Source organism: Chelonoidis abingdonii, chromosome 5 (assembly GCF_003597395.2).
Source record: "Chelonoidis abingdonii isolate Lonesome George chromosome 5, CheloAbing_2.0, whole genome shotgun sequence".
Taxonomy (NCBI): Eukaryota; Metazoa; Chordata; order Testudines; family Testudinidae; genus Chelonoidis; species Chelonoidis abingdonii.
This window is the reverse complement of record NC_133773.1, coordinates 46489056-46511245: the sequence shown is the minus strand read 5'-3', so window position 1 is coordinate 46511245 and position 22190 is coordinate 46489056. Positions and strand designations below refer to the sequence as shown.

General features: G+C 46.4%; 1 protein-coding gene across 6 annotated transcripts in view; it reads left to right on the top strand.

Annotated features, from left to right (window-relative positions):
• LOC116839819 (cilia- and flagella-associated protein 337-like) overlaps positions 1 to 21157 on the top strand; it is a 72952-nt gene extending 51795 nt beyond the window's left edge. For 4 of the 6 annotated variants that reach the window (XM_075066267.1, XM_075066264.1, XM_032806021.2 and 1 more), the window contains 11 exons: positions 3661 to 3706; positions 6404 to 6463; positions 6678 to 6840; positions 7979 to 8068; positions 10909 to 10967; positions 13775 to 13916; positions 14035 to 14074; positions 16426 to 16514; positions 17060 to 17223; positions 17821 to 17915; positions 20369 to 21157. In XM_075066267.1, the coding sequence (XP_074922368.1) occupies positions 3661 to 3706; positions 6404 to 6463; positions 6678 to 6840; positions 7979 to 8068; positions 10909 to 10967; positions 13775 to 13916; positions 14035 to 14074; positions 16426 to 16514; positions 17060 to 17223; positions 17821 to 17915; positions 20369 to 20522 (1102 nt within the window). In that variant the 3' untranslated portion in view covers positions 20523 to 21157. Of the gene's footprint in view, positions 1 to 3660; positions 3707 to 6403; positions 6464 to 6677; positions 6841 to 7978; positions 8069 to 10908; positions 10968 to 13774; positions 13917 to 14034; positions 14075 to 16425; positions 16515 to 17059; positions 17224 to 17820; positions 17916 to 20368 lie in introns of those variants that run through there. The other 2 variants (XM_075066266.1, XM_075066268.1) reach the window with 2 other exon arrangements.
• Positions 21158 to 22190: the final 1033 nt, after the last annotated feature.

Genomic DNA, 22190 nt, shown 5'->3' with positions numbered 1-22190 from the left:
GTCCAGGTAAGGGAAGACACATATGCCTTGCCGACGGAGGAAAGCGGCCACTACTGCCATACATTTTGTGAAAACACGCGGGGCAGAGGAAAGGCCGAAGGGCAGGACCGTGAATTGGTAGTGGCGGTCCCGTACCACAAAGCGCAGGTAGCGTCTGTGCGGGGGGTAGATTGATATATGAAAGTACGTGTCCTTCATATCAAGAGCAGCGAACCAGTCCCCGGGATCCAGGGACGGGATAATAGACCCCAAGGATACCATGCGGAACTTCAACTTCTTTAAGAAGGCGTTGAGACCGCGGAGATCCAGGATGGGTTGGAGACCTCCTTTCGACTTGGGGATTAAAAAATAGCGGGAGTAAAACCCTCTGCCCCTGAGATCTCGAGGTACCTCCTCTATGGCTCCGATTTCGAGAAGCATGTGGACCTCCTGGCAGAGGAGATGCTTATGAGAGGGGTCCCTGAAGAGGGACGGGGAGGGTGCGTGGGAGGGAGGAGGCGAAATAAACTGGAGATGGTAACCAAACTCCACCGTGTGCAAAACCCAACGATCCAAAGTTAGTTGGGTCCACGCCGGGAGGAAGGGAGAAAGGCGGTTGGAAAACAGGAAAGGAGTCTGGGGAAGGACTGGTGCTCTGCTCTCGATCGCACCTTCAACAGTTTTGTTTTGGTCCCGGCAGTGGTTTGTTGGAACCATTATTTTGTCCCCCTTGGGAACCAGACTGACGTCTCCGGTTTACCCAGGCCCGTCTTCTGGTAAAGTCCTGACGAGGGCGTGGTGGGGGGTAGGGGCGCTGAGGTTGTGCCTGGAAGGACCTCCGTTGGGTCTGCGGCGTGTGCATGCCCAGGGAGCGCATTATAATGCGGTTGTCCTTAAGGCTTTGGAGCCTTGGGTCCGTTTTATTGGAGAAGAGACCCTGCCCCTCAAATGGGAGGTCTTGAATCTTGTGTTGCAGTTCGGGAGGTAAACCGGAGACCTGCAACCACGAAATTCTCCTCATTGTGACCCCTGACACGACGGTCCTAGCCGCCGAATCTGCGGCATCGAGCGCGGCCTGCAAGGAGGTTCTGGAGATCTTTTTTCCTTCCTCAAGGAGGCTCTGGAACTCAGGGCGGGAGTCTAGCGGGACCAGCTCTGTGAATTTGGCCATGGACTGCCAGCTATTAAAATTGTACCTACTGACCAGCACTTGTTGGTTGGCTACACGCAACTGTAGACCCCCTGCGGAGTGTACCTTGCGTCCCTATAGGTCCATACGCTTAGCCTCCCGCGATTTTGGGGCGGGGGCTGACTGGCCATGGCGCTCCCTCTCGTTCACAGACTGTACGACCAGAGAGCATGGAGGAGGATGGGTGTAAAGGTAGTCGTACCCTTTAGAGGGTACCATATACTTCCTCTCCATGCCTCTGGCCATTGGAGGGATGGACGCCGGAGACTGCCAGATAGAGTCTGCCTTAGCCTGAATCGAGCGGATAAAAGGCAGGGCTACCCGCGTCGAGGCATCAGAGGACAGAATGTCCACGACAGGGTCCTCCACCTCGGGAACCTCCTCCACCTGGAGATTGATGCTCAACGCGATGTGGCGGAGCAGGTCCTGGTGAGCTCGAAGGTCGATGGGGGGCAGGCCCAAAGTTGAAGTACCCGCCACCGCCTCATCCGGCGAGGAGGAGGAGGAGAGACCGGGGACCACAGGTTCCTCCTGAGGATCTTGCTCCAGAGGGGGGGCCGTTTCTGGGGCGTCCTCGGGGTCCTGGGTCACGGTTGAAATGGTGCAGGAGGACGACTGACGGTGGCTTCTGGTACCCGACGGGCGGAAACCGCAGATTGCGACGCCGTGGTGGGATCGCCTTGGGCTTGGTGGTATGCCCAAGGCGTCCAGAAGGACCATTGCGGCGGTTGTTCCAGTCCCTGGGGTTCCGGGAGGAAACGTGTATGGGGGTCCACATCGCCATAGAGAGCGCTGTCTGAGCGGGAGGAACCCGAAGGGTGTCTCGACGGCCAAGGCGGAGCGGATAGTCCGTGAGACTGGTACCGGACGTCACTTCGCAGGGGAGAACGGTACCGGGAATCGTACCGGTGCTGAGACCGTGACCGGGATCTACGACCAGCACAGTGCCGGGAGGTCAACTGGGATCGAGAGTAACGACGGTGGGATGGACTCCATCGAGAGCGGTGCCGGGAGGCCGACCGTCGTGTTGAGTGCCGGTCCGGGGAACGGGACCTGAACCGGTGCCGCAAGTACGACCGGCGCCGAGAGTGGGAACGGTGCCGGGACTGCGAGCAGCGTCGGGAAGGTGAACGGCGATGCGAGCGGCAGCGGTGCCGAGACCTCGACCGCGACCGGTGCCTGTCCGCTGCTCCGAGAGACATTGGTCGGAGCATAGCCGGCTTCCCCATTGACGAGAGGACCCGCACCGGCAGTGCCAGCGGTTGAGGCAGGGAAGGCTCAGTTAGGGCTATCAGTTCCCTCGCCGTTGCAAAAGTCTCCGGCGTAGTGGGAACAGCGAGCTCAACCAAGGCATGCGCCGGGGAGCAGTCTTGCACCAGACTCGACGGCTCTTGCCTGGCCGGAGTCGACGGTGCTGGGATAACCGGTGTCGTGGCAGATGGCGGTGCCGGCCGGCACTGTTTCCCGTGCTCAAACTGCGGTGCTGGAACTGCAGCCGCAGGAGCCTTTGACTTCTTCGCCTTCGGCGAAAGAGAGCGGTGCCGGGCTGACTTCTGCGCCGGAGACTGTTGGTGCCGTGGTGTTCTGGCAGTACCGGCCGTCTCCGGTGCCGAAGAAGAACTTCTGCCCGGTGCGGACTGCGGTGCGCTTGGTGCCGGAGCTACAGGGGTCAGGGTGGCTTCCATGAGGAGCTGCTTCAAACGTGAGTCCCGCTCCTTTTTTGTCCTTGGCTTAAAGGACTTACAGATACGGCACTTTTCCGTCAGGTGGGATTCCCCCAGGCACTTCAGGCAACGATCATGGGGGTCTCCCGTTGGCATCGGCCGACGGCAGGCTGAGCACTGTTTGAAACCGGGAGAGCCAGGCATGAGCCCGGGTCCCGGGAGGGCGAGGAGGATTAAACCTCAGCCCTCGAACTATATACAAAAACTACACTAACTACTACTAGTAACTACTAAGAATTAACACTAAACTATAACTATAACTATGAACTAGAGAACGGGTGAAACGCTAGGGAGGTGGAGGTCAGCTAAGCCGCACTCCACTGTGCCAACGACCGACATGAGTGGTAAGAAGGAACTGAGGAGCGGCCGGGTCGGCAGGGGTATATATGCGGTGCCGCAAAGGCGCCACGCCAGGGGGCGCCTGCCGACCCGCTGGGCGTTGCTAGGGGAAAATTATTCTTACGAAGGTGCACGCGGCGCGCGCGCACCTACTTGGAATGGATATGAGCAAGCACTCGAAGAAGAAACTAGTGTTACACTTCATTCTAAGCTCCACTTTGTTCAAAAGGAGACTTATTTTTAAATAAGCTGAAGGTTGGCCTAGGTGATAGGATCCTGGTATGGAAAACATTGACAACCAATGTTACAATGCAAAAAAAGTTTCAGAAGCTATAAAAAAGGAAACTAGCACCATCCAGAGTTCCTCAAGCCAAACACTTTTCTTTCTTTCTTTAACACGTGCTAAATAACATTTTTATTTTGGAAAAGGTACATCATATCTGTTGGTTGGGACCGGAAGATCAATATTTTCCCTGTAAGTAAAGAGTAACTCCTCTTTTAAATTAAACTAATCTGACTTGGAATCATGATGTGAGAAATTAAAACCCTGTGATGCCATTTTGAGTCACTTTTCAGAGTACAGCTCTGCTTTAAGTTATAAGCTGTTTATTATTTCTTCTACAGTAGCACTTCAAGGCCCGAACTGAGGTTTCGGCTCCACTGAGCTCTGTGTACAAACAAGAATAATAGAGAGTGACAGTGTCACACAATGGCTGAGCCAGGAACAGAACCCAAGTCTCCTGACTCTGTCTAATGCGCCGTCTACTAGCCACACTGTCTTCCCATTCCTGTTGTATCACTGTATACTTCCTACAGGTAGGAAGATACACTAAGGCCAGGTCTACACTGCGACTTTAAATCGGTTTAATGGCCGATATACCGATTTAACGCTGTATCCGTTCACACGACGTCGTCATTAATATCGAGTTAACCGCCTCCTTAAATCAATTTCGGAACTCCTCCCAAACGAGAGGAGTAGACACCTTCCAAGTTCTCTGCCTTTTTTATAGTTCCTTTGTAATACAGAATACATCGAAGGGGAGGTGGTTTGCTTACAGGGAAATCTAGTAAGGAAAAAGCTCATGATTTTTAACAGATGCATAATTACTTTTAATGAACATAAATTATTTTTAAACGATACAGAATTTATTTCCTCGCAACCTGTAATGAAAGGGGAGGGTGGGTTGCTTACACTGATAAGTCCATCAAGTGCGGAGGTTCATCAAGGGGAAGCAAACAGAGTACACGTACCCTGGGCCGTGCTGAACACTCGTTTCAAGGCTTCTCTGATGGCAGCGCCTCAGGTGTGCTCTTCTAATCGCCTGGTCTCTGGCTTGCTCGTACTCACGGCCAGGTGATTGCCTCAGCCTCCCACCCAGCGATAAATGTCTCCCCCTTAGTCTCACAAAGATTGTGGAGCACACAGCAAGCAGCAATAGCAAGCGGACATTGTTTGGTGAGGTCTGACCGAGTAAGTAATGATCGCCAGCGACCCTTTAAACAGCCAAATGCACATTCTACACCACCGGCACTTGTCAGCCTGTAGTTGAACAGTCCTGCCACTGTCCCAGGCTGCCGATGTATGGCTTCATGAGCCATGGCATCAAGGGGTAGGCTGGTCCCCCAGGATAACTATAGGCATTTGAACATTCCCAACGGTTCTTTTCTGGTCTGGGAAGTAATTCCCTGCTGCAGCCGTTAAACAGACTAGTGCTCCTGAAGATGCGAGCGTCATGAACCCTTCCTGGCACATCCCACTGGAGTGGGTGAAACGTCCTTGTGGTTCCACCAGTCTTGCAGCATCCATGAATACCCCTTGCGGTTCACGTACTGGTGCCCTGGTGTTACTGGGCAAGATAGGGATATGGGTTCCATCTATGGCCCCACCACGGTTCGGAAAAACCCATTGCAGCAAAGCCATCCACTACACCTGACGTTTCCCAGAGTCACAACTTTCGTAGCAGCAGCTTAACGATTGCTTTGGCTACTGCATCACTGCAGCCCCCACAGTAGATTGCCCACTCCAATTGATTTCGCACCTGCGTAGCTGTCTGGCGTTGCAAGCTTCCGAGGGCTATGCACTCGCTTCTCCACTGTGAGGGCTGCTCTCATGTTTGTGTATTACGGCGTTTCAGGCAGGGGAAAGCATGTCACAAAGTTCTAAGAAAGTGCTCTTACGCATGCGAAAGTTTCGCGCCACTGCGAATCGTCCCACCGTCAAAACAATGGGTCCACAGTCTGTGCTTGTTTCCCGTGCCCAAATTCGGTTCAATGTGGTAGTAGTGTCCCGTTACATAGCAGTAGCTCCAAAACGCTGGGGCACGGTTATGGAGAATTCTGCCTCCATCCTCGTATCGCTGTCCTCCGCCGCTCAGCAATAGCTGCCTCCTCCTCTCCTCCTGCCTTTGCAGTTCATTGTTCAGTAATCAGCACGAGAGTACGCGAGGTGTTGACAACGGTCAGAATACCGTTGTGATCTCAGGGTCCCATTGTGCTGTATGGCGATGCTCAATGCACTCCGCGGAAAAAGGCGCCAAAGGGTTGTCTGCTGCCTTCACAAGGGAGGGGTGAGGCTGTACCCGCACCACCGGGCAGCATGTTTTTCTGCCGCCATCAGGACTGTGCTCTCAACACGGAACGTGGGAATATGGGATAGCATGAGGAACAGCTACCACAGTAGCACCGCTCCTGAAATGATTGAGCCTTGGAGCTCCTGAAATCGGATGGTAGCCCTGGACCCATGGACATAAGCAATCGATTTTTTGATCGCACTGTGGACGCGCAAAACCGATTTTATAACATCGGTTTTGTAATATCGGTTTAAACTACTTCGAAATAATCGTGCAGTGTAGACGTACCCTTAGATACCATTAGTCGTTATCATTTGGCTTTGTTATTGTTAGTTTGGTCTCATACATTAGGGTATGCTTCTAGTGCCGTTGGAACAGTTTTTATAGTGGGGGTGCTAAAAACAATTGAACAAGACGGTAAACCCTGTCTATGATGGAAACCACTTCAAGCCAGGGGATGCCGCCATGCCCCCTGCACCCCTAGTTCCAGAACCCCTGTATGCTTCCTTACGACAATAGCTTCTGCTTCAGTCTTCCTTGAACAACTCTTGATGGCTCCCCAGAGAGAAATACATTATTTAAATGTATTTTTTTAACCCTAGGATCTTCATAGTGAAGCATCTGAAGTGCCATGCCCACAAGTGGATTGGATTGACAGTGTGGTAAGAAATGACTTCTGTATCACTTTCAGAAAATGGAGTGTACTTGAATTCTCATTGATATTTCATTCAGAATGTTGGTTTTGTTATCCTCTAACTTCTCTTGGCACGTGGGTTCTATTTTTTTCCTTAGGAAGATTTGTAATAAATCTAATTTTGGGAGTGAAGTTTTAGCAACTGTTTAAAAAAAATTGTTTTTGTCACCCTAATGATCCAGGAAAACGGTCACAAAGACGATGTATTATGTGTGTCCTTCTGCCCTCCGAATCTCGTGGCCTCTTCCAGTTATGATGGTGAAATTCTCATATGGAATCTCATCTCAGGACATGTTTGTAGCCGGCTTAGTGCTGTAAGCCGGGCAGTAATGGAGGATGGGACAGGTTAGCAGCAATAGATTTTATTGCAGTTTCATTGCTTTGATAACACAATCCTGGAGAATTTTATAACGTGTGGAGAGAATAAGTCAAAGAATGAAAAATCTTTTTCAGTTCAGAAGGCAATACCTTAAAACAAATGCCACATCTCCTCATAGTCTCTCCAAGACTGTTTGCTTGACTGTAGCTGTTACCACAGTCCTTTCTAGGTACTGTTCATTGCCCCTCCAAAGAAACCAAAGCCCTATACTGGGTATTTTTCATGAGGGGTGTGGTGTGGTTCGATTGGTTGTTTTTCCTACCTAAAAAGTGGTCTACTGAGAGAGAGCGTGGCCTGGTAGCTGAGGTCCAGGATTGCAAGTTAGGAGTTCTGGATTCTGTTCTTGGCTATGCAACTGACTTCAACATGTGATCTTGGGCAAGTCACTTAACCTTTGTTTCCTCTCAACTGAAAAAGGGGCTGATAATCCCTACCTCTTCTTAATTCATGCAGTGTTGGTAAAAGCATTTTTAGATTATTTCTATAGCACTAAAACTCTATATAGTACTTTAGACAACTACAAGTTAAGGGAGTTTACACTCTGAGGGCCCAATCCTGCAGCCCTTTTAGAACCAGGCCCTAAATAGAATGTTGCATTTCTGTATGTTGCAAAGATGTGGAGTGTTACCTTAAACATTTCTCATACCAAAATGTATCTGGCAAAGCACCCAGCTAAGGGGACAATGACTCATTTTAGATATTTTTCAGTTTTTAGAGACTTGGGGGTTGTCTAAACAGTGCATTGGTCTGCAGCAGAGTGGTGTAAATTCTAGTGCGCACCTGCATGTTGCATGTTAATGGATATGTGTAGATCCTGCTGCCATGCATTAAAAGTTCACTAGTCGTGGGTTAATACAGTATAGTTTGAAATCGGACTACATTAACCCACACTAGAGAACTTTTAGTGCACGCCATCAGGATCTACTCAGGGCAGTTCAGACTGTTCATATTGACTTCACAGTGTCCAGTTCAATTTAAGGACACAACATCACAGTGTAATGATATTTGCTACAACACTATAGGTGTCAGATGACTGCTTCTGTACCTCCCTGCTAGACTCCAGTCTGACCTGTTTCAGGTGCTATTTCAATTCTTTTCCACCAGAGGATTTAATCATCAACAAAGTCACATTTCTCCAGTCGAGGTCAGAAAGGAAGACGACAGCAGCTTCTTTAGTGTCAAGTGGACCCCGAGGTAAAGTTGAAATAAAAAAGCAGCTGAGAATGGAATAAAATACTGTATTTTACGGAAATACCATGTGAAATGGAATCAAAACCCAATCTCAACCTGATACTGAACATAGAATTCTCAAGTGGCAGCATTCAGTCCAGATTGGCAACATAAATTTCAACAGAACCTGTCACAGAAGAAGGCAGGCCCTGGGTATAGGAGAGTCATGCACCCCTTAGGACAGTGTGGTACATGAAGGAGGGGTGACCTTTTCTAGATATGCCAGTGCACAGTGCTGGCTCAGAATGGAATTCAGGGGTGGGAGACTAGAGGGCAGGTAAAAACTAAAAGCAGCCACACTCTGGCACCTTATCGGAACACATTATAGTCACACCATTTGCAGGTACAGAAGACTCCACAACTCAAGAGTATTTAGATTAATAAATCTAAGAGCAGTGGATCACCAACTTCTTCATTCTGCAGACAGTTTAATAGAAGAGAGAGCCTGTTAGAGGACCACCTCTCCTTGCAATTCCCAGCTTCTTCTTTCCCAAAATATGTCCTTCTGTGGATCATCTCTGCAGGCCACTGGTAGTTCATGAAGTGCATTTTGAGAACCACTACCGTAGTTGAACTTGCACTGAAGAAATTGTTCCTGAATCTCTTGCCATTTCTAGTATTTTGCTGCTTCAAAAAATTTAAAGTCTTTGATAAGTTCAGAGATTCTGGTGTGGTTTCTGTGGTTAGTTTTTTATCCTTACTCAGCTCCTCCCTTCCAGGAGTGAGAAGGGGAAATAGATATTGAAAGGATATGGGAATGTTTGAGCTTGTTCCATGGGAAAATCAGGAGAATCTGGTATAGTGTATAATCTATAAGGGAATTTGTTCTACCTTTAAATAATTATTAATAATTGTAGGAAATGAAGGGGAGGCAACATCCTGTCAGTAGCCACCTGGTGCTCAGTCAAGATGGAAATACTTGGACGTCTGTCGGATTACTCAAATGTCTTTGAATTTCTGGATCAGTTGTTTGTATGTGGGTGCCTTTAGTTCAAAGACCATCCCTAGACAACTTTTTCCCAGCCATTGCAGGGTTTCATAAGATGCTCAGGCCAGGTCTACACTGCGACTTTAAATCGGTTTAATGGCCGATATACCGATTTAACGCTGTACCCGTTCACACGACGTCGTCATTAATATCGAGTTAAACGGCTCCTTAAATCGATTTCGGAACTCCTCCCAGACGAGAGGAGTAGCGCTAAATTCGATAGTGATAACTCGGATTAGGGTTCGTGTGGACGGAAATCGACGTTATTGGCCTCCGGGCGGCATCCCAGAGTGCAGCACTGACCGCTCTGGACAGCAATCTGAACTCGGATGCAGCGGGCAGGTAAACAGGAAAAGCCCCGCGAACTTTTGAATTACATTTCCTGCTTGCCCAGCGTGGAGCTCTGATCAGCACGGCTGGCGATGCAGTCTGAAATCGAAAAAGAGCTCCAGCATAGACCGTACGGGAGATACTAGGTCTGATCGCTGTATGGGGAGACAAATCTGTTGTATCCAGCTCCGTTACAGAACACGAAACGCCAAAGCGTTTGAATAAAAAACTGCAGGATACACAGCGCTGCGTGACAAGCGTAACGGGAAGCCAGAGACTCAAATGGACGCTCATGAAGGGAGGGAGGGGGTACTGAGGACTCCAGCTATCCCACAGTCCACAGCAGTCTCTGAAAATTATTTGCATTCTTGGCTGAGCTCCCAATGTCTGTAGGTTCAAACACAGTGTCTGGCGTGGTTCAGGGAACAGCTCCTCAGTTTATTTCCCCCCACCACCACGTGAAAAAAAAAAGGGAAAGATTGCTGTGCTATGGCGTTTGCTCAATGCACTCCGCGAAAAAGGCGCCAAAGGGTTGTCTGCTGCCTTCACAAAGGGAGGGGTGAGGCTGTACCCAGCACCACCCGGGGCAATGTTTTCTGCCCCATCAGGCACTGTGCTCTCAACCCGGAAGTGGGAACTATGGGATAGCTGAGGAACAGCTACCCGCAGTGCACCGCTCCTGAAATCGATGGTAGCTTTGGACCATGGACGCAAACAATCGATTTTGTGATCCCACTGTGGACGCACTAAACTGATTTTATTAGATCTGTTTTGTAATATCGGTTTAAGCTAATTCGAAATAATCGTGCAGTGTAGACGTACCCTCAGTGGCAGCTGGCTCAAAAGGATACCGGGGTGCATCTTGGAAGAGAGAGTGCCAGGATGGTGTGGAGAGAGATGACATCGGGTGTTCAGCTTTGTATCTATCCGTGCAATGCAGAAGTTTCCATTAAAGCTGAAAGTTATGTACAGAATATAGAGTCTTGAGGTCTGACCCAAAGCCCCTTGAAATCAGTAGGAGTTTTTTCATTGACTTCAGTGGCCTTTGGGATTAAACTGTTAGCGTGTTAATTCAAGGATCTCCAAGTAACCTGTAACACTATGATGGGTGCTGGAATAAGGTAAAGGGCAGGTACGGGGTTGGGGAAAGGGAGGAGTTAAGCTCTATATGTCTATACGCTGGACATCTGGGTGTCTAGGATACCCCTTTCCATCTCTAACAAGGGGCTTTGTGCAGTAAGGAATCAGTAGTTTTTTGTTTTAAGTAAGTGGCTTGTTTGTTTTCACAGTTTATCCATTGAGGACAGGGGTGAAATCCCTCCTTGGCCTAGGGGTATGAATTTGTGAGAGAAACAGGCGTTTTTACAACTTTTTGTCATCTGTTGTTTTTTGTTTAATTGCACAAGGTGCTTTTCTGTTTTAAACTAGGCAACTGGTTTCCTATGTAACAGATGGACATGTTTTTTTGTCCTCTCTGATTTTCCAGGTTATATTACATTTTGGAATATCTTTGGAGGAGGGAAGCTATTTGCTTATTTCATTGGAGTAAGTGCTGATTAATTCCTGTGAAAATACAGTAGTAGGTAATGGGTGCTTTTGATGATATACTTCAGGGGTGGGCGAACTTTTTGGCCTGAGGGCCACATCGGGTTTCCAAAATTGTATGGAGGGCTGGTTAGGGGAGGCTGTCTCTCCCCAAACAGCCAGGCGTGGCCTGGTCCCTGCCTCCTATCCAAACCCCCCGCTTCTCGCCCCCTGATGGCCCCCCTGGGACTCCTGCCTCACCACCCCCTACTCCCTGTCCCCTGACCACCCCCGGACCCCGCACCGCTGACTGCCCCATCCAACCACCCATCTCATTCCTGACTGCTCCCCGGGACTCCTGCCCCATCCAACCCCCCTGCTCCCCACCCTTTAACCACCCTGCCCCCTATCCACGGCCCACCCTCTGACCATCACCACCCCCAAACTCCCTTGCCCTCTATCCAACCGTCCCTTTCCCTTTATAGTGCTGCCTGGAGCACTGGTGGCTGGCTGCGCTACAGCTGCGCCACCCCAAGCACTGGATCAGGCTGTGATTCTGCAACTGCGCTGCCCAGCTGCCCAGAGTGTTGCACCAGTGGTGCGGTGCAGCGCACTGGAGGTGGGATAGCAGGGGAGGGGCCAGGAGCTCAGGGGCCGGGCAGAAGGGTCACGCGAGCCATAGTTTGCCCACCTCTGATAAAATTGTTTTTGATTGATGAAAGAAATGTTTATGTTGGACAAAAGAAAGATCAATCATTTTTAACCCATATTTTTAAAGGATAGATCAAATTGGTATTTGTAGACTACAGGAGTTTAAGATGGAGTTTAACTGAGAAAATATTTACTTAGATTGTCATGGTTAGGCATGATAACCATCATTCAAGCTCCTTTATTTCAGAAGCTCTGTCACAAAGGACAAATCTTGTAATGAATTTGTATTTAATCTGCATTTGTGAGTTTGATTTCCCTGGCAGTTTCAATTGGCTACTTCCTGTCATCCTGCTTTTTTGCTATTAAGCAGTTATTTTACTGTAGTGCTGGAATATTTCATTGGTGGGTGAATTGATCTCTCAGTCCCCCTTACCTATCTACCCATTACATGTCATGAGGCAAATTAGATTAATGTTTATAAACCAATGAGATCCTTCAATGAAAATACACTATAGAATTGCAGAGTATTTAATTGATTTATGCTTCTCTCACCTGCATTCTGCCTATTTATCAAACTGCAGTAGGGACTCTTTCTGAGTCATATTCATTCTTTTTTGTCTCTTAAAATCCCTGAGAACTAGAGAAAAGTCCTACTCCTATTTTTAAATATAAAGCAAACAAGCAGCTTACATGTCTGACATACTTAAACCCCCGATAGTGTTAAGTCATATTGTATATTATATACTGTTACTTTGAAAAAGTAGTACAGCACAGGATTACATGCCTGGAGGAGAAAAGGGCTTTCTAGAAGCATCTAAAGCAGGGGGTGGGGTGGGGGAGTCAGTTATTTTTTGTCAGGGTGTAATCAAGGTCCAGAAAAAATAATAAAAAAGCCCAACGATGATAATATGTAAATAAAAAGATTTTGGGGTCTCTTCAAAAGTGTCTAGCAGTCTGGATTTGGCCCAGAGGCCACCTATTGACTACCCCTGATCTAAAGCATATCAAGGGATTTAGTTTGTTAGGGAGTTTTCCCTTACTCTTAAATACAGATGTGACAGCCCACTGAGCTGTGCAAGGCCTAGTATGCAGTAAACCTATAATTACAATCACCTGGTGCTAATTGCAATGGTAGTCCCACTATGCATTTGATCTGGAGTTTGAAATACCCAGAACAGAAACAGCCTGGGTAGACTGTAGCAAAGACTAAGGCATTCAGGAATTGTACTTTGGTCTGAGCACCAAGAACTGCTAAATTACAATAATTGTTATGACACAAACTTCCTCTTGGCCTTGGGCAAGTCTCTCTTCCTGAGCTGTAAGTGCCGTGAAATGGGGACAATACTACCTGACAGGGTAATAGAAGGGTTAGTGGTGTGTAAAACATTTTGAAGACTGAAATGCTCTACAAGTACTAACTATTGGTAACTCTCTCCAACAAACATGCTGGATCTTACCCTTAATTCCTTATCTTTGTGCATCATTTGTAAAAAGCTCCCAGGACCCCCTTAGTGTGTGTCTACACTGCAAGTGAAGGTGTAAATGTAGCACAGATAAGCATACCTGTGCTAGTTTTAATCTAGTTAGCATGGATTAAAAGTAGTAGAGAAGATGTGGTGGCTGGGACTTCAGCATAGCTAGCAACTTGAATATGTACGCAGGTTACTTGCCAGGCTCATATGTGGGCTAGCAACTACAGCTGAAGCCCTGCCATGACATCTAGGCTATTATTGTTACATGTGATAGCTTGATTAAAGCTAGCATGAATATGCCTACTCGCCTGGGTGGGTAGGCATATTCCACACTTCACTCCCAGAGCCCTGCTTCGGTCTCCCCCAGACAGCGGTTCACATGCTACAATCACATCTTCATTTGCAGTGCAGACCTACCCCTAGACACAGAAACAAATATGCAAGCTCCTCCTTTTGTCTGTAAAGAATCTGTCTGACTCAAGCCCCTCCTTTCTGTGTCTCATTGCTGGTTAGCCTGCCACCTGTTTTCATTGTATATCCTGGAGAGCATTTGCTGCCCTCATCTTATGCAGCTTCCCAGTATCGTATTTGTGTAGCTAAATTATGAATGAAGAGTTTATCTTACCACTACCAAAAATTGGTTTGTGCTGCCAGGAACCTGTGGTAATTGTTTTCACTGCTGCATCATTCCTCTTTCATTTATAGTCCAAGGACAGGTCTACAATCAGTGACATGGCTGTCAGTGATGATGACTGCCTTCTGTGTGCAGCTGACCACATAGGTTACATCTATATTTGGAACATCACGAAATATGCGCTTCAGGGACCAGAGGAGGAACCACCAGCTTGTGAGCAACACTTTCTCCTCCCCCTTCAATCACAATGCCCCTTTACTCTGTCACAGGTTGCTGATAGCTGCATAACAGATTTATCTCTTTCCCCCCCCCCCCCCATCCCGTTGTCAAGTGCTTCTAAGTTGGAGAGCTCATAGCTGCAGTGTTACAAGGTAAAATAAACTTCACAGTTGTTCTTTACCTCTTAAAGAGATGCCACTTGTTCTTCACCTATAAGTGTATCGTTAAATCATAGTTTTTCATAGGGAACATAAAACCAAGCTGCTGACTATTTGAGGTTTTTAAACATCTTATGTGCTCTTCATGAGGTTAGAGAGGTCAGTCCATGTTCTGGCCAATTTCTAGTTAAGCGATTCCATTCTGTCTAGCTACATTCCTCATGCAGTGTAAGATGAATGCGGTATCTTACAATGGGGATAGCTGCTGGGCGTAGTTATATAGTAACTATGTTATTCCCCAGAGGTGGCTGTATTTCAGTGGTGAAGTGATTTGTGTTTTTTTGCAGACAGCTCTGAGATCTTCAGAGATGGAAAAACCCTTTATAAGTATGCTGATATTGGGGACTCTGCTAGTACAGCCAAGTGCAAATAATAACCACCTCTTTTCTGTATAAGTTTTTTTTCTATTTTCTTTCTCTTCTCTTTTCATTCATCCACTGTCTGTTTTTCCTATGCACTATTACAAGACTTTCTTTTGGCTGAGAGTCATTCTCTTAGGGACTGCCTGCTATGAGGGTCGCTCCATCTGCTATATGGAAGGCTCTAAATTCGGATACTGTGAGAGAACAGAGGGAGTGGGGGAGTTGCCTGGAGCAGGCTTGCTAAATGAGCCAACCAGAAACACGTGGTCTAGGGAGGGAACATCAAGCAGCTGGTTCCTAATAAGAAAGCTGACTGTGGGAAGTCTGTGAGGGAGTCAGTTTTAAGCAGGGCATTTGCAAGCTAAGCCCCAGTTTGATTCCTTCTAAGATCTGTTAAAAGGATCCTATGAAGAAAGTCTCTAGTCACCCAGGCTTTGAGGTAAGAGCCATGCCCTGGGACAGACTTCTGGGACTTAAAGTTTTGTTTTTTGAGTTCATTTGTCTGAATAAATCCAGACCCAATATGGGTGGTTATTGAATGAGCAAAGTGTGTGGTTAAAAGGCCCTGGAAGAGGGAGGATAAAGAGCAGAGTAATGCAGAGGCACCTTGGCTAGGAGGGGACCTATGGGGTGGGGTGACTCATTTACAGATACAATTGAGGCTTTTACTGTTTTTATTTTGCCCTAATTTAACCTGGAATAATTTTCTGCTTTTAGTTGGCTCCTGCCATCCTAGTATAGCCATTCTGACCTGCTCATTTAAGAGACCAAAATTTGCAAGTTTGCCAATTTGCATTATCTTTTACATTTGTTATAGTGCCTGGTTTGTTTAGCCTGCTAGTTTGCTGAGTCAGATTTAGCTGTAGCTCTTTTTAAGGTCTACATGTGGAACAAAGGGAAGCTGGCTCAGGCAGAGGGTTAAAAGCGTGTAAGAGTGGTAACTGATGATGCTTAAGCGGCTTCATCTACACTGCAGCTGGGGTGTGATTTGCAGCTTGTGTAGACATATCTGCACTAGCTATACTTATAGTTATTTCACTAAAAATAGCAGTGAGGATGCAGTGGTGCACACTGCACAAGCCCACCCATCCCTTGGAGTACATACTCATGCAGCCTACTCTGCAGCCTGCCATGCTGCATTTGCTGCCATTCTTAGTAAGCTGGCTGGAGTGTAACTAAAATATGTGTCTGTGCAAGCTGCCCATCACCCCTGTGGCTGTAGCATAGATGTAGCTTAAGAAAAGTCTCTTTCACACTCTGTATTGCTCCAATAAAATGCAGAGAACTACCCTAATAATAGCTCCTAATGCCTACACTTAAGGGTGCCCTAAAGAAGTTTTTTAAAGTAAATTTGAAAGGACAGGAACATGGGAGTAGCCAAAGATACATTAACAGGTATATAAGATTCCAGGGTTGCTTGTATTAATTCATTCCACTACTTTAATTGCAATATGTCAGCTTTGAGATGTGACAGACACAGCCTCCCTTGAAACATTATTCTGTTAGTGTCTGTTTCTAGTTAACCCAGTTGGAATGGTTCCCAACTTCCTGGGGACTTTTTCCTTTTGGGGCTAGACTACCTGGTGCAGCAATGCACACTTCAGGAGTGTAATTTCTGAAGTACACTAACATGTTGCCTGCTAACTAGTCCTTGTAGACCCTGCTGGTGGTGAACTAAAAGTTCCCTAGTGTGCTTTAACATCATGCTGTTGCAAATACTATGTTAAAGTGCACTAAGAAACTTAGAGCTTGCACCAGCAGGATCTACCTGGATCAATAACTGAGCAACACATGGGTGCACTTTAGAAATCTCTCTCCCACTTCGAGGTGGGGGGAAGGGTGGGTGTGTATTGTTGCACTGTGTGGACAAGCCCTTAAATGTAAATATCTCTCTTCCCCTCTCACCCCTTTTCAATGGAGCAGTGTTGCCTGGGTGAGTGAACACCAGCTGCTTCTCACCTCATCTGTAGACTGCACAGTGAAGCTGTGGAGCCTAGAAGGGGAATATATAGGTAAATGAAGAACAGGGTGGAAGCAACCCACCATATTGTGAACTGGCTGCTAATGAGGATGTAACCACTGTCTGTCTGATCCCAGATAAAGTCTCTGTGACCCATAGTCATTGACAGGATTATGTTTGTGTTAAAGCAACAGTCCCTTGTTCATTAAGTGGCTCAGCCTTTGACCACTAAGGCAGTGATTCTCAAACTTTTGTACTGATGACTTCTCTCACACAGCAAGTCTCTGAGTGTGACCCCCCCCTTTATGAATTAAAAACTTTTTAAAAAAAAATGTATTTAACACCATTATAAATGCTGGAGGCAAAGTGCAGTTTGGAGTGGAAGCTGATAGCTCATGGACCCCCCACCCCACATAACCTCAAGACCCCCTGCACTAAGGGTTCAGTGGTTAGAAAATCCGAGGGTTATGAAATCTCCCTCCCCTTTTGCCTGTAAGGAAGTCAGAAGTCAGACATGTAATTTGCCACTGATGCAACTTAAAACAAGACACAGATATTTACCATATCCTCATCTTTTGCTGGTTTTTATTCTATTAGGTACATTTGGTCAAAAAGATCTGTGGAACATCAAGGATAAAATGTCCTGGCAGAGAGGGCCTAATCCAGACAGCCACACTACTCCAGCTGCACCTGCTAGACAAGTGTCAGCAATAAAACCAAACTGTGCCACAGGAAGGGAAGATGAGGCAAACAGTGCAGAGGTGGGAATGCGTTTCATTATTTATATTGACTGACTTTGTTGCGGGGAAAGATTCAATTTCTCTGAAGACTAAGGCATACTACAGCAGGGATTTATTATGTGTAGTTTATGAATGATTGTGCTAAAAGTGTAGCTCTAAAGTGTTGAGATAGTGATGAGTATGTCAGTAATGGAGCTTAAACACAGTAATGATCAGCAGAAAAGAGATTCCTTCCTTAAATACTGGTTTCTTCCTGCTCATAGAACAGACTGTGAAATGGTTGTGTGGTACTACACATTTCTATCTTGCTGACATCATATCAAACTTGCTCCTCTTGTTGGGGTGGGGGCAGTGATTTTTCCTTTATAACAAACACAGCCTGGACTCTGGGTCTTTCCTCTTTCATTTGTCATTACCAATAATATAGAGGTTCAAAAAGGCCAAGTTCTCCTCCCAATGACACCTTTGTAACCCCATGAGCCTTCTATGGATTTTGACCCAAAGTTTTGTTGCATATCTGCAGCTTTCTGGATGAAAAATATATGCATGAAATTGCAGCTGGACCAATGCCAGTGCACTTACTGTCACCTGTGAATAAGTAATTTTGTTGTTGTTTAGCCTGAAAGTCAAGTGGCTTCTCCTTTGAGTCTGATAAAAAATGATGAAATTGCAGAAGAACTGAAACAAAGGCAGAAAGCAAAGTCCAAGCACAGGTACTCACCTTCACTGATTTCGGGGGCATTTTAAAGGGTTTGTAGAAGATGACACCAAAGGTCATGCTAACTTTGAAGTGTGTGTGGCTGGTGGGGGAGACACTATCAATCGCCATATTTAAAACCTGATCAGTTAGCGTTCTGCCATCTGAGATTGCCATCTCTACATTGTCCATGTGGGTGTGGCCAGGTCCCCTCTTTCTCCCTATTCTCCCCATCCTTTTGTGTGGGAAGAATGTTCTACACATCCAAAGCTACTAGTGGCTTATTTCCTTGGGAGAGTCTTCTGGTCTCTCAGATCCTTTCATCCCTCTGCGCTCCTCCCCAAAGAGGACCTGGGTCACTTTTTCTTTCTCCCTTGAAGGAATCTACACCAATCCTTGAGTTTAAGAGATAAGATAGTGGCACTTCCTTTCCAGAGAACAGAACCTCCTTCCTCTGCAGCATTCTGAGCCCTTGGTGGCCCAGAGGAGGAATTGAGTTTCTCAGAGCACACGTGCTACTAGCAAACTGCCAGGGAAGTTCAATGGATGGGATTTGCAAACAGGACTTAGCCAAACTGTTACAGCAGCTAATTTCTAGGCAACTTGCTGCCAAGTGTATGGGGAGCCTGGGGCTATAGATTCCAATGGATGGGAAGTTAGATTGGCAGGGCAAAGGGTGAGGGAAGAAATCACAAAGCCAGCATTGCTGAGCAGGGAGCCACCTAAACACAACAGCACAAAGTACAGGCAGGGATGTGGCCTTAGCCCCACCTCTCACAGGGAGGCATTTCCCTCTGCTTGAGTTTCACAGCCATGAACTCTCTAAGCCAGGTCAGTCCTTCCACTAGAAAAAGTGATGCCCCCCACTTCATGCACCATAGCCCAGAGTAGCTAAAGCATGCCTCCACAAATGTGGGAGATCCTGGTTCAAATCCCCACTGTGCTTGAGGTGCAATAGGGACTTGAACCTAGGACTCACAGATGTGTCCTAACCACTGGGTTAGAACACACTCTGATATGGGTGTCTGTCACTCCTGTTGAAGTGCCGTTACGTATGAAGAACTTAAATATTAACCAGGGCAGAGTGTGAGTGACTGTAGCCCAGTGATCAGGGCACTCACTTGGGAGGTTGGAGAGCTGAGTTCAAGTGTGTGCTGCACATGAGGCAGGGTGGGGATTTAAACCTGGTTCTTCCCCCTCCTGGGTGAGTACTCTAATCACTGAGCTATTTGGATATAAGGGGGCACTATCTGCTCTGGATGTGCTTTGTGCAGGGTCTGATCCAGTAGATGTGCTGTAAGGTGGCCTCTGAGCATGTCTATAGGATCAGGGCAAAGATTCATTTGGGGCTTGGTGGTGTCAGGACTGAGGCCACTGTGCTCTTGGCCACTGGCAGAAATTTTGTGGAGTTTGCCAATGGACACTTAGATTTGTAGGGAGTTAGTTAGGTAACAGTTGAGTGAGGAATTTGAAGATCTGACTTTTTTTTTTTATTTTTATTTTTTTGGCATGGGCCCCTTAATCCTCAGAGTCTCACCCAACAAGCATAACTCTGCCTATAAACAAACTTGCTCTAGCTGCAGATTTCCAAGTACACCAAAAGGGAAAGATTTCCTATAAGGTGGTTATGGCTGGCCAACAAATGGTGTGGGGATGAGAACGTATAATCCTGTCTAAAGAATCCATGTGTTTGTGCATTTACCAGAGTCACTAGAGGAGGCAAAGCATGCAGGGCTGCTCTCAAGGGATGAGATGGACAGCTGTAAATATTTATAGCAGGCAGTACCATGAGAGCTGTTATGCAAGAAACCACTCAGATAGCATGGCAAGTGCTTAGATCGACTTGCTATCCAAGGAGCAGAGAGATGAGTAAAGAGATGCTGCCAGCATCGTATGAAAGGTACTGAATGATTCTGCCCCAGCACAGAATTAAGCTGCATTGAAGAAAGGCAAACAGGATAGCGCAGATTCAAATAGGGAAACAGGATTTCCCCCTGCAACTTTTTTTCAATTGCAGTTGTTATATAACTAGCTCAGCATCCACATTGTGACTGTGAAGTATCAGTTACAGTAATTATTCACTGTATACATTGCTCACTTGCACTTAACTTGGGAATGCCCTCTTCACTGATGCATGAAAACAAAATAAACAATCCAGGATCTCCTGCCTCAGTTTCTGTCAGTGCCAGAAGCAGAGTGGAGGCTCGGCCTCTTAGTTATATGCAGTGTCAGATGCAACTAGCCTAATGGAATTAGAAGAACATAGTGCAGTGTGAGCTCTGGCAGTGCAGTATGGAGTGGAACTGCTGTTTGGTCTAGTTTGAGGAAACTGAGATGAGGCCAAACATGTTTGAAATCAAATTTGAGAGAAGAGGTCCCCCTTTAAAAAGTCACCTTAATGTTTCCCTTCCTTTAAAAAGAATTGCACAAACATCAGCATTTGTTTGCATGTGTCACTTTGTCTTTCAGAGCATGTCATTCTCAACTCAGATCCATTAAACACGAAACCAGAGCGCTAACAACTTACCACTCTTTGCAGCTGTGTGAGTTAACAGGTTTGCCAGCCACCTTCCATAAACTAAATCCAAGGAGATGTAATGATCCAGACAACCTGGCATTCTAACATGCCTTATGAGAGTGCTGGAGACAGATGCTACTTGCCTCCCAGTATGGCAACAGAAAAAGGCAAGTTCTTCACAAAGCATCACCCCTGGATCTGGCTCATTCTTTTAAAATGACAAATGTAATTATGGGAATCTTAGGCTTTTATGCAGTTACTCAACTCTTGTTACTCACCTTCTCTTGACTCCATGAGAACTATGGTCCAGTTATTGGGCTGCCTTTCTTTAGCTTTCCTTCACTTCAGAGAAAGTGACTGAGGTGGTTTTGGTGAAGCAGCTGTGGCGTTGTCAAGGTTCCCTGCTTTTTGCTTTTTTTATGTCTAAAGCCATGCTGGAAGGCAAAGCTAAGCATTAGATGATGTGGTGGTGGTTGTTCTGTAATTATTGACTAAAAGCAGGTGACTACCTGCTTTTTTACCTCTAGATCTGGGAGTTGCCCGGTGATGCTAGTGAGCATGAGCTATAGGTGGCAGGGTTAAACAGACTCCTACTGGAGTGGTTGTTCTCACTGCCTGGGAGGACACAGGGAAGTGTTTAGTCAAGTGTGCATTTGCTCCAAGAGCAGCCTTAAGTGAGATACTGCAGGGTCCTACTTTATCACTCTTCATACACAGCATGTGAAGTCAGTAGGAGAGAGGTGAGGTGCTTTGTTGTGGTACCCTCCCTATACTGCCACAGTTCTATACATAATATATATTTTTAAACTCATAACTGAACCATGTACTCAACCTGTATTTAACTGGCTAAAATCTCAATCCCCTCAAGTGGTGGACTTATCTGACCATGCAGGCCTAAGGTCTTCATGGAACCTCAGTATTTGGAGAGCCAGATACACCTAACAGGAGCAAGTGTGCTTTCTCCCTTGGCAAGGACTATACCAGGGGTCAGCAACCTTTCAGAAGTGGTGTGCTGAGTCTTCACTCTAATTTAAGGTTTCGTGTGCCAGTAATATATTTGAACATTTTTAGAAGTTCTTTCTATAAGTCTATAATATATAACTAAACTGTTGTATGTAAAGTAAATAAGGCTTTTAAAATGTTTAAGAAGCTTCATTTAAAATTAAATTAAAATGTAGAGCCCCCCAAACCGGTGGCCAGGACCTCAGCTGTGTGAGTGCCACTGAAAATCAGCTTGTGTGCCGCCTTCAGCATGTGTGCCATAGGTTGCCTATCCCTGGCCTATACCATGGTTATCCATAGCTTTGTGCAGAAATGGCTTACTATTTGGTCAAACCTAACAGAACTTCTAAAAGATGGAAAATCTACTTGTTTCTCAGAAAAGTAGATAGTCATGTATTCTCACCTACCAGTTTGTTAGAGCAGCAGTTTTCTGTGCACTGGTTCATTCTGTTTTTTAAAACTTGTTCCCTGAATGTGGACACTCTTAATGTGAAGTTTTAAGATGTCTGTCAGATTCTCCCTGAAGACAGTAGATGGCATTTTCAGACCTGCTCACACTGGGCATCTGCTGAGATGACAAATGCTGTAATATCCTACTGTTTCCTCTGCAAAATGCGACCTGTTTGAAAAGCACCATGGCTTTTATGCCATTCTGTCCTCTTCTGTAGGAGAAGAAAGAGTCAAACATCTAGGAGCCAGCTTCAGCAAGTCCCCTACTGTGGAATATCTATTGCAAAACCACTTTTTCCAAGCTTGCACAATATGTGGGAT